The sequence below is a fragment of the Sus scrofa genome, chromosome 6 (assembly GCF_054392235.1).
Source record: "Sus scrofa isolate SSC_HxYL_T2T_F1_AM1 chromosome 6, Sscrofa_HxYL_maternal_Yorkshire_Landrace_v2.0, whole genome shotgun sequence".
Taxonomy (NCBI): domain Eukaryota; kingdom Metazoa; phylum Chordata; class Mammalia; order Artiodactyla; family Suidae; genus Sus; species Sus scrofa.
This window is the reverse complement of record NC_139388.1, coordinates 113448562-113462871: the sequence shown is the minus strand read 5'-3', so window position 1 is coordinate 113462871 and position 14310 is coordinate 113448562. Positions and strand designations below refer to the sequence as shown.

The 14310-nt window shown below is 41.1% G+C and overlaps 2 protein-coding genes across 4 annotated transcripts in view; one reads left to right on the top strand and one right to left on the bottom strand.

Annotated features, from left to right (window-relative positions):
* CABYR (calcium binding tyrosine phosphorylation regulated) overlaps positions 1-11545 on the bottom strand; it is a 26519-nt gene extending 14974 nt beyond the window's left edge. For all 3 annotated transcript variants that reach the window (NM_001348767.1, NM_001256771.3, NM_001348766.1), the window contains 3 exon segments: positions 8244-8297; positions 8397-8569; positions 11506-11545. In NM_001348767.1, coding sequence (NP_001335696.1) covers positions 8244-8297; positions 8397-8544 — 202 coding nt within the window. In that variant the 5' untranslated portion in view covers positions 8545-8569; positions 11506-11545.
* Positions 9443-14310, top strand: LOC146402767 (uncharacterized). Its single transcript, XM_084964409.1, has 2 exons — positions 9443-12751; positions 13071-14310. The coding sequence occupies exon 1, from the start codon at positions 11179-11181 to the stop codon at positions 11866-11868; it is 690 nt and encodes a 229-aa protein (XP_084820535.1). The 5' UTR covers positions 9443-11178; the 3' UTR covers positions 11869-12751; positions 13071-14310.

Sequence of the window (14310 nt, the reverse complement as noted above, 5' to 3'; positions counted from 1 at the left end):
TTAAATCAAAATTCAGATTTGGAAATTCCAAGAAAATCTTCCCTCAGCAAAAACAGGCTCCTGCAAAACTTGTATTAGGAACTTTGGAAACTTAATACTGAATAATTACTTCCTTGCACCAGACTATATTTGCCTTTTCCCTAAAGCAAATGAATCCTTCAATGGGTGGAGATCCAACAGAGCAAACAGAAAAAAAACAAACAAACCAACGGTTATCTGAAATCAGATTATACTAGGTTAATATTTTTTAAAAGTATCCCCGCAACACTAAAGAGTTTGGATTCTGTGAACAATAGGGAGCTACTGAAGTTTCTGGATAGAAGAGTAAGATATTTAACCCATAAGACCCCAGATGTCCTTCCTTCATGTTCTTACATCTCCTGGCTCCTGGCTTCATCTTGGCAGCTTGGTTTGCTGTCCTAGCTTTTCTGGTTTTCCATTTCTGCTTCTCACCCCAGCCCCCTCCTCTCTTAGTCCTGACCCTGTACTGAAGAATCTGACCCCAATTCTTCTTTTTATTTTTTTTGCTTTTTTAGGGCCACACCCATGGCACATGGAAGTTCCCAGACAAGGGGTTGAATTGGAGCTACAGCTGCCAGCCTACACCACAGCCACAGCAACGCAGGATCCAAGCTGTATTTGCAACCTACACCACAGCTTATGGCAATGCTGGGTCCTTAACCCACTGAATGAGGCCTGGGATCGAACCCGCATCCTCATGAATGCTAATCCAGCTCATTAACTGCTGCACCATGAAGGACACTCCTCCTGACCCCAATTCTTGACTCTATCATTTGCTTGGTGATTTATCTGCCTTCTTTAGTATGGTCTATGCCCCAGATGATTAAGCTTACAATGTTAAAGTGTGACCAAAGCCCTACTCCCAACATCACCAGATAATCATTGAAATTTTTTTAACTTAATGAAATTATTACCTTGGTATACCCTGCCTAGGCAAATGCAGGACTTCAAGAAATAAAAGGGTCATTCTGGCATAATACTAGTTTCTGGGGAATCAGTATAGCCTTACTTGAAAAAATTGCCCAGGAAAGTACAGAGTACACTAGAGCCTCACAAAATGTAGTATGTATAGTCCCGAAATAGACATATTCCTTGTTAGTTTAGTAAGAGTGGATAGCTACAAGTATGTGTAATGAATTCTAAAAGGCAAAAAAATAGAATATGGCCTAAGAAACTGAAAACATTATTATGAATATCTAATATGAATAAAAAACTCAAGACAATATTTAATGATGTGCGTAACTACTATGGTGCTGCATAAGAATTGAAAATTAGACTGATAGATTCATCCCAGGTTCGCAAGGATGGTTCAACATATGCAAATCAATCAATGTCATACACCACATTAACAAAAGTCAAAAACCACATGATCCTCTCAATAGATGCAGCAAAAGCATCTATTGCCAACATCCATTCATGATAAAAACTTTTTTTTTTTTGGCATTTCTTGGGCGGCTCCCACGGCACATGGAGGTTCCCAGGCTAGGGGTCCAATCGGAGCTGTAGCCACCAGCCTATGCCAGAGCCACAGCAACGCAGGATCTGAGCCGCGTCTGCAACCTACACCACAGCTCACGGCAACGCCAGATCGTTAACCCACTGAGCAAGGGCAGGGACCGAACCTGCAACCTCATGGTTCCTAGTCGGATTCGTTAACCACTGCGCCACGACGGGAACTCCGATAAAAACTCTTACCAAAGTGGGTAGAGGGAACATACCTTAACATAATAAAATCCATTTATGACAAACCCACAAATAATACTCAGTGGAGAAAAGCTGAAAGCCTTCCCACTAAAATCTGGAACAAGACAAGGATACCCACTCTCATCACTGTTATTCAACATAGTATTGGAAGTTCTAGCCACTTCAATCAGACAAACAGAAGAAATAAAAGGCATCCAAACTGGAAGCAAAGATGTAAAATTGTCACTGTATGCAGATGACGTGATACTATACATAGAAAAACCTAAGGACTCAACCCAAAAACTATTCAAACTGATTAACAAATTCAGCAAAGCAGCAGGATATAAGATTAACATTTAGAAATCAGTTGCATTTCTGTATACTAATAATGAAATATTAGAAAAGGAATACAAAAATATAATACTTTTAAAACTGCACCCAAAAAAATCAAATACCTGGGAATACACCTGACCAAGGAGGTGAAAGACTTATATGTTGAGAACTCTAAAACATTAATCAAGGAAACTAAAGAGGATTCAAAGAAATGGAAAGATATTCCATGCTCCTGGGTTGGAAAAAATATTGTAAAAATGGCCATACTACCCAAAGCAATCTACAGATTCAATGCAATCCCTATTAAATTAGTCATGACACTTCTCACAGAACTAGAACAAACCATCCAGAAATTTATATGGAACCACAAAATACCCAGACTTTCCAAAGCAATCCTGAGGAACAAAAACCAAGCAGGAGGCATAACTCTCCCAGACTTCAGGCAATGTTATAAAGCCAGAGTCATCAAGACAGTGTGGTACTGGTACAAAAGAGACAGACAGACCAATGGAACAGAATAGAGAACCCAGAAATAAATCCAGACACCATGGGCAATTAATTTTCAACAAAGGAGGCAAGACTATAAAATGGGAAAAAGACAGTCTTTTCAGCAAGTGGTGCTGGGAAAATTGGACAGCCATATATAAGTCAATGAAACTGGAACACGCTCTCACACCATGCACAAAAATAAACTCAAAATGGCTTAAAGACTTAAACATAACACAAGATACCATCAAACTCCTAGAAGAGAACATAGGCAAAGCATTCTCTGATATCAGCCTTACAAATGTTTTCTCAGGTCAGTCTCCCAAAGCAATAGAAATAAAAGCAAAAATAATCCAATGGGACCTAATCAAAATGGCAAGCCTTTGCACAGCAAAGGAAACCATAAAAAAAAAAAAAAGACAACTTACAGAATGGGAGAAAATAGTTTCAAATGATGCAACTCATAAGGTCTTAATCTCTAAAATATACAAACAACTTATTCAACTCAGCAGCAAAAAAGCCAAAAACCCAATGGAAAATGGGCAAAAGAGCTGAACAGACATTTCTCCAAAGAAGATATACAGGAGTTCCTGTCGTGGTGCAGCAGAAACAAATCCAATTAGGTACTTCCATATGGATAGCAGTATGGAGGTACCTAAGAAAACTAAATATAGAAATACCACATGACCAAGCAATCCCACTCTCAGGCATATACCCAGACAAAACTTTACTTGAAAAAAACACTCGAACCTGTACGTTCATTGCAACACTATTCACAATAGCCAAGACATGGAGACAACCTAAATGTCCATTGATAGATGAATGGATTAAGAAGATGTGGTATATGGAGTTTCCCTTGTGCCAAATCTCTTCTCCATGTCTGTGAGTTTGTTTCTGTTCTGTAGATAGGTTCATCTGTGCCCTATTTTAGATTCCTCATATAAGTGATATTATATTGTATTTGTCGCTTTCTGACTGACTTCACTTAGTATGAGAGTCTCTAGTTCCATCCATGTTGCTGCAAACAGCATTATTTTTTCTTTTTATGGCTGAGTAGTAGTCCATTGTGTATATGTACCACATCTTCTTGATCCACTCCTCTGTCGATGGACATCTAGGTTGTTTCCATGTCTTGGCTATTGTGAATAGTGCTGCATATCTCTTTTTGAATTATAGTTTTGCCCAGATATATGACTAGGAGTGGAATTACTGAATCATATGGTAGTTCTATATTCAGTTTTCTGAGGTACCTCCCTACTGTTTTCCATAGTGGTTGTGCCAATTTACATTCCCTCGGTGGGTTAGGCCTTCTTGCTTCTTCAAAGAGGTACCTATTTCCTGCCTGTGTTGGAAGCCAAGACAGGGCTAACAATGGAAACTAGACTCAATTAGGCTTACTTAGCAGGATGCATAGTGTTAAGAGTGTCGGATCTCATTTACCACTATTGTGGAGAAACCACTGCCCTCTTCACTGAGTGGTGAAAAGATCAGAACTGGCACAATCTCGGCTACAGGCTCCATACAAGAAGCTGACGAGAGGAAGAAGTAAAATAGTGGGAGATAAGGTAGGAAAAGAGAGCTGAGATTTCACTAAAAGGTTTTTCTCTAGGGATCCTAGAATGTTAGCCTGTCTATTGTAGAAAGACAATAAATGAGTCCTCGAGCTCGTATTTCTTGAGTACAATTTCAGTGACATTACCTACCTTATGAAGTTGTCTTAACTGAAAAAATACATCGTAAATAACTCAGACAAAACAGGTGCTCGATAAATTCCATTCCCTTTCTTCCTTCTTTTCCTAGATATACTAAGTGGTAGAACTTGAGACAACTTTTTTGCCTTAAAATATCTAAAATCCCCTCAAATAATGAGTCATGTGCATTAGTGAAGAAATTCTGAGAAGACTGAGAAACAGAAGCACTTTCACTGATTCATACAGTAGTGAGACCTGCTTAATGCAACTGCAGAAAATCAAGACGAGGATCCAAAAAAGTGTTTTACATGACTGCCTTTTTTTTTTTTTCCCCTGAACCCCCAGCATGCGGAAGTTCCCAGGCCAGGATTCAAACCCGAGCCACAGCAGTGACAGCGCTGGATCCTTATCCTGCTAAACCTACATGAGCTGCTCTATAAATAAGCACATGTGAAATGCCACACCAGAGGCCCAGATAGAGCCAGAGACCATCCTAAAGGTCCTAGGATCTGGAAAATGGGAGAAAAGATGAGAGATGACAGAGGAGTGAGAAAAGTTTGCTTCCAAGTCTGTCTCTTTTCCCTCTTTCATCACCCAACTCTGCATGAAATTTTGAAAGCACTGGGGAGAGGGATAAACATTATTGGTCCTATGGTAAATCCTACCAAAAATTTGGCTCCTTCTAGGAAAAAAAATCCTGGAATGAAATGTTTGAAATGCTATGTGCAGGATGTACTTATCTCCGTGCTTTCTGTGCATCGGACAAGCTTGGTAGTAATGCTGCTGCACAACGAACAGACCAGTTTGGGAATAACTTTGGAGGATACATCTGATACCTGGGAGACAGTGGGGACCAGTGCATTTGGGATGGTAGTTTAGCTCTTGCCCACATTACCAGGTTTTAAAAACTGGTGCTGTCCTTTAGGCTGATCTAGGCTCATGTTGAAGAAAGTAAAAGACCAGAATAAGGGTCAGCTAACTGAGTCCTCAAGGTATGGTTCATTTCCCCATATTGTCAGTCACTGAGAGCCACAGACCCAGAGCATGTAGGATATAATAGGTGCCACCACGTATATTTAAAACTGGGATCCCCATAAGGCAAGTTCTATTTAGGAGGAGAAGATGTTGTATCTACATCTCTATTGTAGAGAACTGAAAAATCATGCAGCCAGATTTACCCAAAACTCCCACAGAAGGTGCAGGTGAAGAATTAAGCCAGTCAGAAGGTAGGAGGCTGTCACTTGGGAGAGGAAATACCCTACCTAGTGGCAACTTTATGATGCATGCATATCTCCAGATAGTTCCTCTTTAGACCAGAGTGATGCTTTCTTGGGGACAGGTGGACTTGGGCAGTGTCTATGACAGACCCAACTTAATGGATACTGTTTGTCCATTAACAAGCCATTTGAGGAGTTCCTGTCATGACACAGTGGAAACGAATCCAACTAGGAACCATGAAGTTGTGGGTTCGATCCCTGGCCTCACTCAGTGGGTTAAGGATCTGGCGTTGCTGTGAGCTGTGGTGTAGGTCGCAGACGTGGCTCAGATCCCGAATTGCTGCGGCTGTGACATAGGCCAGCAGCTCTAGCTCCGATTAGACCTGGGAACCTTCACCCACTGTGGGTGTGGGCCCCCCACCCCCCCCCCAAAAAAAGAAGCCATTTGATATGACAACAAAAGGCAGACAAAATGAGCCAAGTTGATATTGACCATAACTTTTAGGTTTTCTGGTCCTTCTTCCATGTTCCCTTCCCAACTCTCTGGTAAACTAGAACTAGCAGTAGTTTGTAGTTTAGGCAGTTTAGGTAGTTGAGGTAGTCATAGGCACTAAACTACTCAACTGCCCTAAAGAGCAATCTGTCTCTACAGCCATACTGTAGAGCTTACTGCTGGGATTATCTGTACTCTATATCAATTTCCTTGATATCTATTGTTACTGGAGGAAAAAGGCAGGGGAATCTCCTACTCCATATTGAAAATATGGCTGCTCCATTAGTTCAATCTGTTAATTTTGAATGCTGAGATTCAAAGATGTTAACCTATCTAGACCAAAATCCATCAGTTTAGTCCACTTGCTAGGTTGGGAGTTCCTATCTTGGTGAAGTGGAAACAAATCCAACTAGGAACCATGTGGCTTTGGATTTGATCCCTGGCCTTGCTCAGTGGATTAAAAATCTGGCATTGCCATGAGCTGTGGTGTAAGCCAGCAGCTGTAGCTCCGATTGGACCCCTAGCCTGGGAACTGCCATATGCTGTGGATGCGGCCCTAAAAAAAGCAAAAAACAAAACAAAAAACACTTGTTAGTTTGAAAGGTGGGTAAACTCTTCAGTAAACAAATTAGCTTCAAAGGCTACTACTTAGTTACCTACCACCATAAAGATTCACTGACTTTATCACCATTCTAAACCAAGCAAGTCTGCACACCCAGTCCTTTCAGACATAGCTCTTGGCACAACAGACACAAGTACAAAGGCCATAGGAACTTTGACTGCCTGGGAAGCCAGGCTCATGGAAAGGGGGAGAGTGGTCAGTGCTGGAGCACTTGTGTGTATATCCTGCTGATGGTAAGCAAACCCCAGATCTATTCCCCATGGTAAGCTGAAAATGCCATCAAGACCTTGCAGGGAAGCAGCCAGACTTGACAATAAAATATTCCTGAACCACAGCAGATCACTCTCCCACCCCTTGAAATTTTTTTAAGGGCTGTACCCGCAACAAACTAAATTCCCAGGCTAGGGATCCAATTGGAGCTATAGCTGCCGGTTTACACCACAGCCACAGCAATGCCAGATCCAAGCTGAATCTTCAACCTACACCACAGCTTGCGGCAATGCCGGATCCTTAATGCACTGAATGAAGCCAGGGATCAAACCTGCATCTTCATGGATACTATACTAGTCAGGTTCATTTCCACTGAGCCACAGTGGGAACTCCGAAATGCTGACTCTTCCTATTCTTAACCTTGCTTTTTGTCTGAGTGTTTCTTTCACTGTAGATCCAAACGCTCATGATTTTTACATTTTCCTAGGTCTTACCCCTGATCTCTCCCTAGTTTGTCTGTGTTACCGCTTCATATCACCAAAGTGGCTGAGAATCAAAGTGATCCTACATTTCCTTTCTCTATGGTCATTCCAAAACACTGGTCAGCAGTGTAGCATTATTTAGCTATTTCTCACAATCACTGTAAGTCACCATTTTCTCCACAAAATTCTTCCTAAAGTTTTTTCTTACCATTCTTTTAGATACGTGTGCCTGTCCTTGGGAGTTAATCAATATATCCTGTTTTTCTTATATTGATCTTCCCAGATTTTCATCATGTGAACTTTGCCATTTCCATTTTTCCCCCCGACTCCTTCAGCTCAGTTTCATGCTTCATGTTCACATAAGAGACATTTACACATATATACATAAAACACAACTTTTTAAAAAGCATATATACAGCCTTAGGTCACAGAGGCAGGCCAGAGACCACCTGCAATGAAAAACCTCGCTCTTCACTACATAGAGACACACTTGGAACAGAAACATTGATCTCCTGTCCTCTAAGCTGGACTGCAGTTAAACTATCATGGGGAGAAAAAAAGGGTGATTGACCTTTTCTCTTAAAATAATCTTCCAAGAAGACTGTTGATACAGCTCTCCTAAGTAATGCATCTCATAATACTCAAATTATTGAGTCTTTATTACCACAAAATTCAGGATATATTGGAAAGGGTTTGAATAGTAGTTTACACACACTGTTCTAGGTCTTATTTTATGAAATGGTTTGCAAAAGGCATGTTTCCTATTTTTTGTCTTTTTTAAGATTTTGAATCCTCCAAAATGTCAGTTCTCAGATTAAAAAAAAAAAAACTGATTCAATAATAAAGCATCAATGTGATTACTTAAACATCAGTAAAAATTATTTAAGCAGAAATTATATGAGATCACTCAAGTTTGAACTTATGCTAGGAATGATGCAATAATTTATAATTAGATCTTTATTAAACTATTACTATATATTATTTTTATTAAACTATGGTACTTACCTTTAGTCTGATGAAATTGTTTAACCAGATCTTTTATATCCAGAGAATTATTTCCTGAAGAAATAAATACAGGAAATCAGATACATAAAATTGCCAATTTAAAAAGCTTTCTTTTTCAAAGTAACAAATATATTATCTAAAACAATAACAAACCTTCTCTAAATACAATAAGTTCTTTGAAATAAACTGCTGCAAACTGGGTGATGTTTGGTGGATTGGTTTTGAGAATGGCTCTGCTAACTCCCTCAAGCAGAGTCTTGAGGCCATAAGGTATGACAAGTCTGGGCTTTGAAGAAATCATTCTAGCAAGATGTTTGTAATCTCAACTGTAAAAAAAAAAAAAAAAAAGTCTTATAAATAGTATATTCATTTTTCATTAACAATTTTATGAACTAACTATAGTTTTTAAGAACAAATCCATCTTCCATTAAAATTACTAGCTTTAGTTCTAATCTCTAGGTATTTATTCTAGTAAAATTGGCTAATTTTTTTTTTTTTTTTTTTTTTTAGGGCCTCACCCGTGGCACATGGTGGTTCCCAGGCTAGGGGTCAAATTAGAGCTATAGCTGTCAGCCTACACCACAGCCACAGCAATGCCAGATCCTTAACCCACTGGGCAAGGCAAGGGATCAAACCTTCGTCCTCATGAATATTAGTCAGATTCGTAAACTGCTGAGCCACAACGGGAACTCCAAATTGGCCAATTTTTAATGGTAGCTAAAAAAAGAACCATACTACCAACAACTTATCATGTACAGATGAGCAATCTAGTACTACTAAATAAGTCTGTATCAGGAGCTCCAGAAAGGTACTAAAAGCAAAGAACACCAACCAAACAAAACCTGTTTCTATAAAATTTAGTAAACATTCTGTGCAGGAAAAATCAAAGATAAATTAAGCTCATTTATCTATGTCTCAGAAACATCTTTCCAAACCACATGGCAACCAGCTTTTCTGTACATTCTAATAGAGTACAAAGTAGAATTTCTCTCCAAAAAATCTTTTTTTCTCTTTTCCAAACATATCCCCAGACACAGCGATCATCTTTAAGTGTACATATTTTAGCGTAAAATTTGGGGGAGGCCTCACCTGCCGCATGCAGAAATTCCCAGGCCTGGGGTCAAACCTGTGCCACAGCAGCAACAACACTGGATTCCTAACCTGCTGTGCCACCAAGGGACTCCTAGTTTTAAATTTAATTTTGTTTTTAACATTAAGCAGAGTAGTTACTCGTGGTATTGTACTACCTACCACCATATGTACCTCTTTTCTCAGATCATCCCTAAACCTCTGCTTTAGTTTTTCCTCCCCCTCTTTTGCCTTCCTGGATGTTAAGTAGTAACATGGGTATTGCATAGTCTTACTTGTAATTCTGAGTTGCAGATGTTGTCACCCTAAACTGTGTCAGTGTGTATTCTTTTTCATTCTAAAAAATTATTTCAGGTGGTTTATAAATACACATAAGAACAAAATTAAATATTAAGGCTATCAGTTCAGTAGTTGAGAGGAAAATTATTGTAGGAAAAATAGGATGAAACCAGAGGTAAGGTTAGTATCCCAAATACGAGCCGTAGGTCTTACACTAGAGATTGAGTGTCAGATCAGCTTCCTGAGTTACCAAGTGGCCATCAAATAGAAAACAGTTGGTTAAATGATTCAGGTTTCTTTCTTTCTTTTTTTGTGTGGCTGCACTCATGGCATGTGGAAGTTTCCAGGCCAGGGAGATCGAACCCCTGCCATAGCAGCAACCCAAGCTGCTGCAGTGACAATGCCAGATCCTTATCCAGATGCACAAGAGAACTCCAATTCAGGTTTCTTGAGATAAAAAACAAATCAGTTGCTTGGGAGAATCACGGATATTCTGGGTACTAAGACCCAGGAGAAATTTCTCCTCTGGGTCTTCATAAAGAGGAGAATAGTGTGGTATAATGAACCACGTCCTCAACAATATCTCTGTAGTAAAGAGAGTAATGAGTTTCATGGGGCTAAATGGCACAGTTTAGTTACAGCAATTATACAAGGGACAAACCTCTAAGAAAGAGTAACTAATGTGTCACAGCAAAATGTTGAATATTTAAAAGCATATTTCATCTTCCCAAAGATCAGGGGGAAAAAAATGATCAATATTAGCCAAAGCAAAACCTTTGAGAATATAATTAAGGGTATCTTATTCAATCTAATGAAAACTTACTATCAGAGTATCATTTAATGGGAGCTTTACTGAATTAAACCATCTTTAAAAAACCTGTAGTGCAGCTCTGGCAGGACCATATGCTAAACGTTAAGGGACATAGGCGGTAATTAAATGGATGATGCACATACATTTCATTTACATTTATACACACACACATATATATTTTTAAATTACATCCTTGCACCCAGTGTGAGTTGATAGGTCATGTTTTGAAAGTGGCTTACCAGTAACCATGATGGAGCTAACAAAACACACTCTCTGTAGTCAGTCAGCAGTTGGTGCTGCCAATCTTGGGGAGAGCACCCACTCAATGATCCTAAATATGCTGCACTCCCACCCCTTCCCAGATGTTGTGAATGTTCGGGGCTGTTAAGCGCCCTAGGATCAGGGATGCTGAGCATCCTACAAAGCAGTCCCGTACAAAGAACTGTCCTGAAGAAGATGAGAAATACTCTAACACCAATTGTAAGTAATCAAAGGGTAAAGGCACAAATACAGACGCTTACACCTTACTTATTCTCCTCAAACTTCACCTTTAAGCAATATTTGTCAAAAACAAATTTTACAATCTCCACCCTCCACATCAAAATGAGAACTTCCGCTAACCCATAACATAGGGGGAACGCCTGAGCAGGAAAACGGTGCCTTTGGCTGAGGATGCAAGAGTGGTAGCTTCGGAATCACAGAAAATGAAAATGGTACCCACTACTGACTCCCTAAAGACCTAGGCTGGGGTCTGTGATGGTTTTGCCGTTTGGGTGGCTTAATGGAGAGGGCGGTAAGACGTGGGACAGCGGGCGTCCGGATTCCACGTCGCCTAGTTCAGCGGTGGCGGTGGCTGACCTGCCGGCCCGGACCCCGAGTCCACCACACGGGTACTGGCCTGCTGGTGCCTCACTGGCTGGTGTGGGCCCTCCTCAGCCCGCAGGCCTCCCACTCCGGAGCCCTACGCTGTCCCGACACTTGAGGAACCGCCCGCAAACCCCACCGCGAGAGACACCACGAACTCCTAACTGCCGCTGGGAAGCGGGGAGAAAGGCAGGTGCCTTTGAGCCAGACTCGCCGCACCTTCTCCTTTCCGGCTACGCTCTAATGAGCTTCCTCGCAGCCCCCTTGCCGGCGGCTCCTGTAGGAGTCGGCGCTCCTGCAGGGTCTTATATACCCCTGGAGACGTCAGGCCTACGTCACAAAGTCCCGCCCTCGTGCTTGAAGGCCCGGACAGCAGCGGAAGGGGTGGGGGTGGGCTCAACGGTCTCAGCCAATGGTGAGCCGAAAAGGACAAAGGCCGGAACTCCGAGGAACCCGGAGGCATTCTTCCCCTTTTCCAATAGAATACAAAACGACGTGATAAACTGGCATTTACAAACGGCCAGGAGTCAGGGTTGGTCAAGGAGACGGCGCCTCTGCTTTGGATCTCTCAATCTAAAGTAAGAGCTGGCTTGGAAGGAAATAGGTTTACAGTAATTCTATCTTGCTGCCACCTCTCCTTTTCACACTACTCTTCCAATAATCTGTTGTTCTCCAGTCACCCTAGAGGAGTATTTCTGCCACGATGTACATAAAACTGACACAAAGATATTATACAACACAGCGCTTTTCCTCTTGAGAGACTCGTCTATCAAAAGAGAACTTGGCATTGATCCTGAGGTTTCTCTCCATAATTCCGAATCTTGCAATACACCAGGCACAAGTACCTCCCTAAACCAGACTGTCAGCAGCAGGTTACAAGAGGACTATGTAACTTCAGTTCCGTTTTGCCAAAATAGAGGAATGCCAACTCATTTAAAATATATCCCCTCTCTGCTTTTATGCCCATCCAGGTTCTTATTTGCGTTGGGCATTAAATAACATCACAGTCACAATTATGAGATTCCAAGCAGCCTTCATTGTAACCCATTTTCTCATGTTTAAAAAGCAACAAAAATCAGTCTAAGTCAACCGCTAAAAACTGACAAAGCCGTTTTTTTCTTCCTGTAGAAAAAATTAAGACTTCCAGCACATTTGGCAGTAAGTGGCAGTGCTAAGGCCCCAGCCTACATCTGTATGTGGCACACAGCACCTTCTGAGAATAGTAATTCGTCATTATTGAGTGCTTTTTATCAAGCCCGCTTTCCCATAAAGATTACCTTTGAAAAGTAGAAATGCTCTTTTAGACTTTGTGATAGAGCTGCAGATGGTACATTTTTGGGGGTCCTTATTTCTCCCAGCCCCACTTTGCTAGTGTAAATAAAAGAGAAATGAGGTTGTCATGATTTTTGGTGGTTTGGTTTATATTTAAAGTGTAGAGAAACTGAGATATTAAGAAGCCCAAGGAGTTCCCGTCGTGGCGCAGTGGTTAACGAATCCGACTAGGAACCATGAGGTTGCGGGTTCGGTCCCTGCCCCTTGCTCAGTGGGTTAACGATCCGGCGTTGCCGTGAGCTGTGGTGTAGGTTGCAGACGTGGCTCGGATCCTGCGTTGCTGTGGCTCTGGTGTAGGCTGGTGGCTACAGCTCCAATTGGACCCCTAGCCTGGGAACCTCCATATGCCTCGGGAGCGGCCCAAGAAATAGCAACAACAACAACAACAAAAGACAAAAGACAAAAAAAAAAATAAAATAAAAAAAAAAAAAAAAAAAAAAAAGAAGCCCAAGTACAAACCTTAGAGGCCCCACTGATGGTGGCTTTTGGAATGAGAGACGGGTACGCTTGTGTCGCCTAACCAACCTTCTTGGGTCTTGAACACCAAATTATGTTTGGTACTGTGCTGAATTATCTGTAACTTAGAAGGCAAACTTATACTCCTTCCACATTTCTGCAATGACTGTTTTGTCCAAGTCCCTATGAAATGCAAATTGTTATACTGAAAACATTTTAACAACAAAATTTTTCAAACCATTATTTGCTGCTTTGATTTCTACAACTCATGATTTGAAGTGGTTTTTACAATCTTCCGGTCCTTGTGTTCCATCTCTTTCAGTCACTGGGCGTCTATCTAAAATGTCAATCTACTTTGTACATTACTCCTTGCCCCTCCCCCTGCAAATCCTTAAATCTACGGAAATGCAACGTTCTTGGTGTAACCTCTGTGTAACTTAGTCTCATTTTACCACTTGGTTTCCATTGACTCTATTGAGACCAGATCTGAACATATATGCTGTTTGTCACCTCTGTGCCTTTGCTCACCAGGTCCAAAGCCTGAGACATCCTTCTCCTCCTTTAAAACTCAGCTCAGGAATCTCCTACTGTAGAAAACCAGTGGGTTAGATGCATTTTATTCAGTGGCCCCATAATTTGCACTCTACAACCAAGCATACCTTTACTGTATGTTTGGCTCTTCTCTCAGATTTACTAAATACTTACCCAAAGATGATAACCTAAGGGCAAAGCCTTTCTAATGCAGACTACCTGCCTCAGAATTATCCTGGGAGCCTGCTAAAAATGTCTTCCTATGCCCTACCTAGAACCCATTCAAACAGAATCTCAGAGTAGGGCTAATGTGTACAACGAAAATTTAAGACCCACTAGCCTATGGGAGGGGAAATGAGAAATTCAGCGTTTATCTAAAATACAAGTGTGGTTTCTATTAAATACCCTGGTCATCTAGGAGCTAGAGCTCAGCCCCTTGCTAGTTTTCATAAGACAGCTAATTGGGTGATTTTTGCTCACTTCCACTGAAGGGGCGCATCTTCTCTGGACCAACTTTCCCTCCTCTTGCTCCCCCACCCCACAGCCCCAAACGCGGTCCTTTTCTCTGTGTTTCCTCTTCCTACCTTCAAGTCCTCTCCCTCTACTATGTATCTTCTTGGGATGATCTGAAGCTCAAAAGTTTTTTTTCTACAAAATATACCAACAGCATCCAAAAAAAAAAAAAAAAAAAGAAAGAAAGAAAAA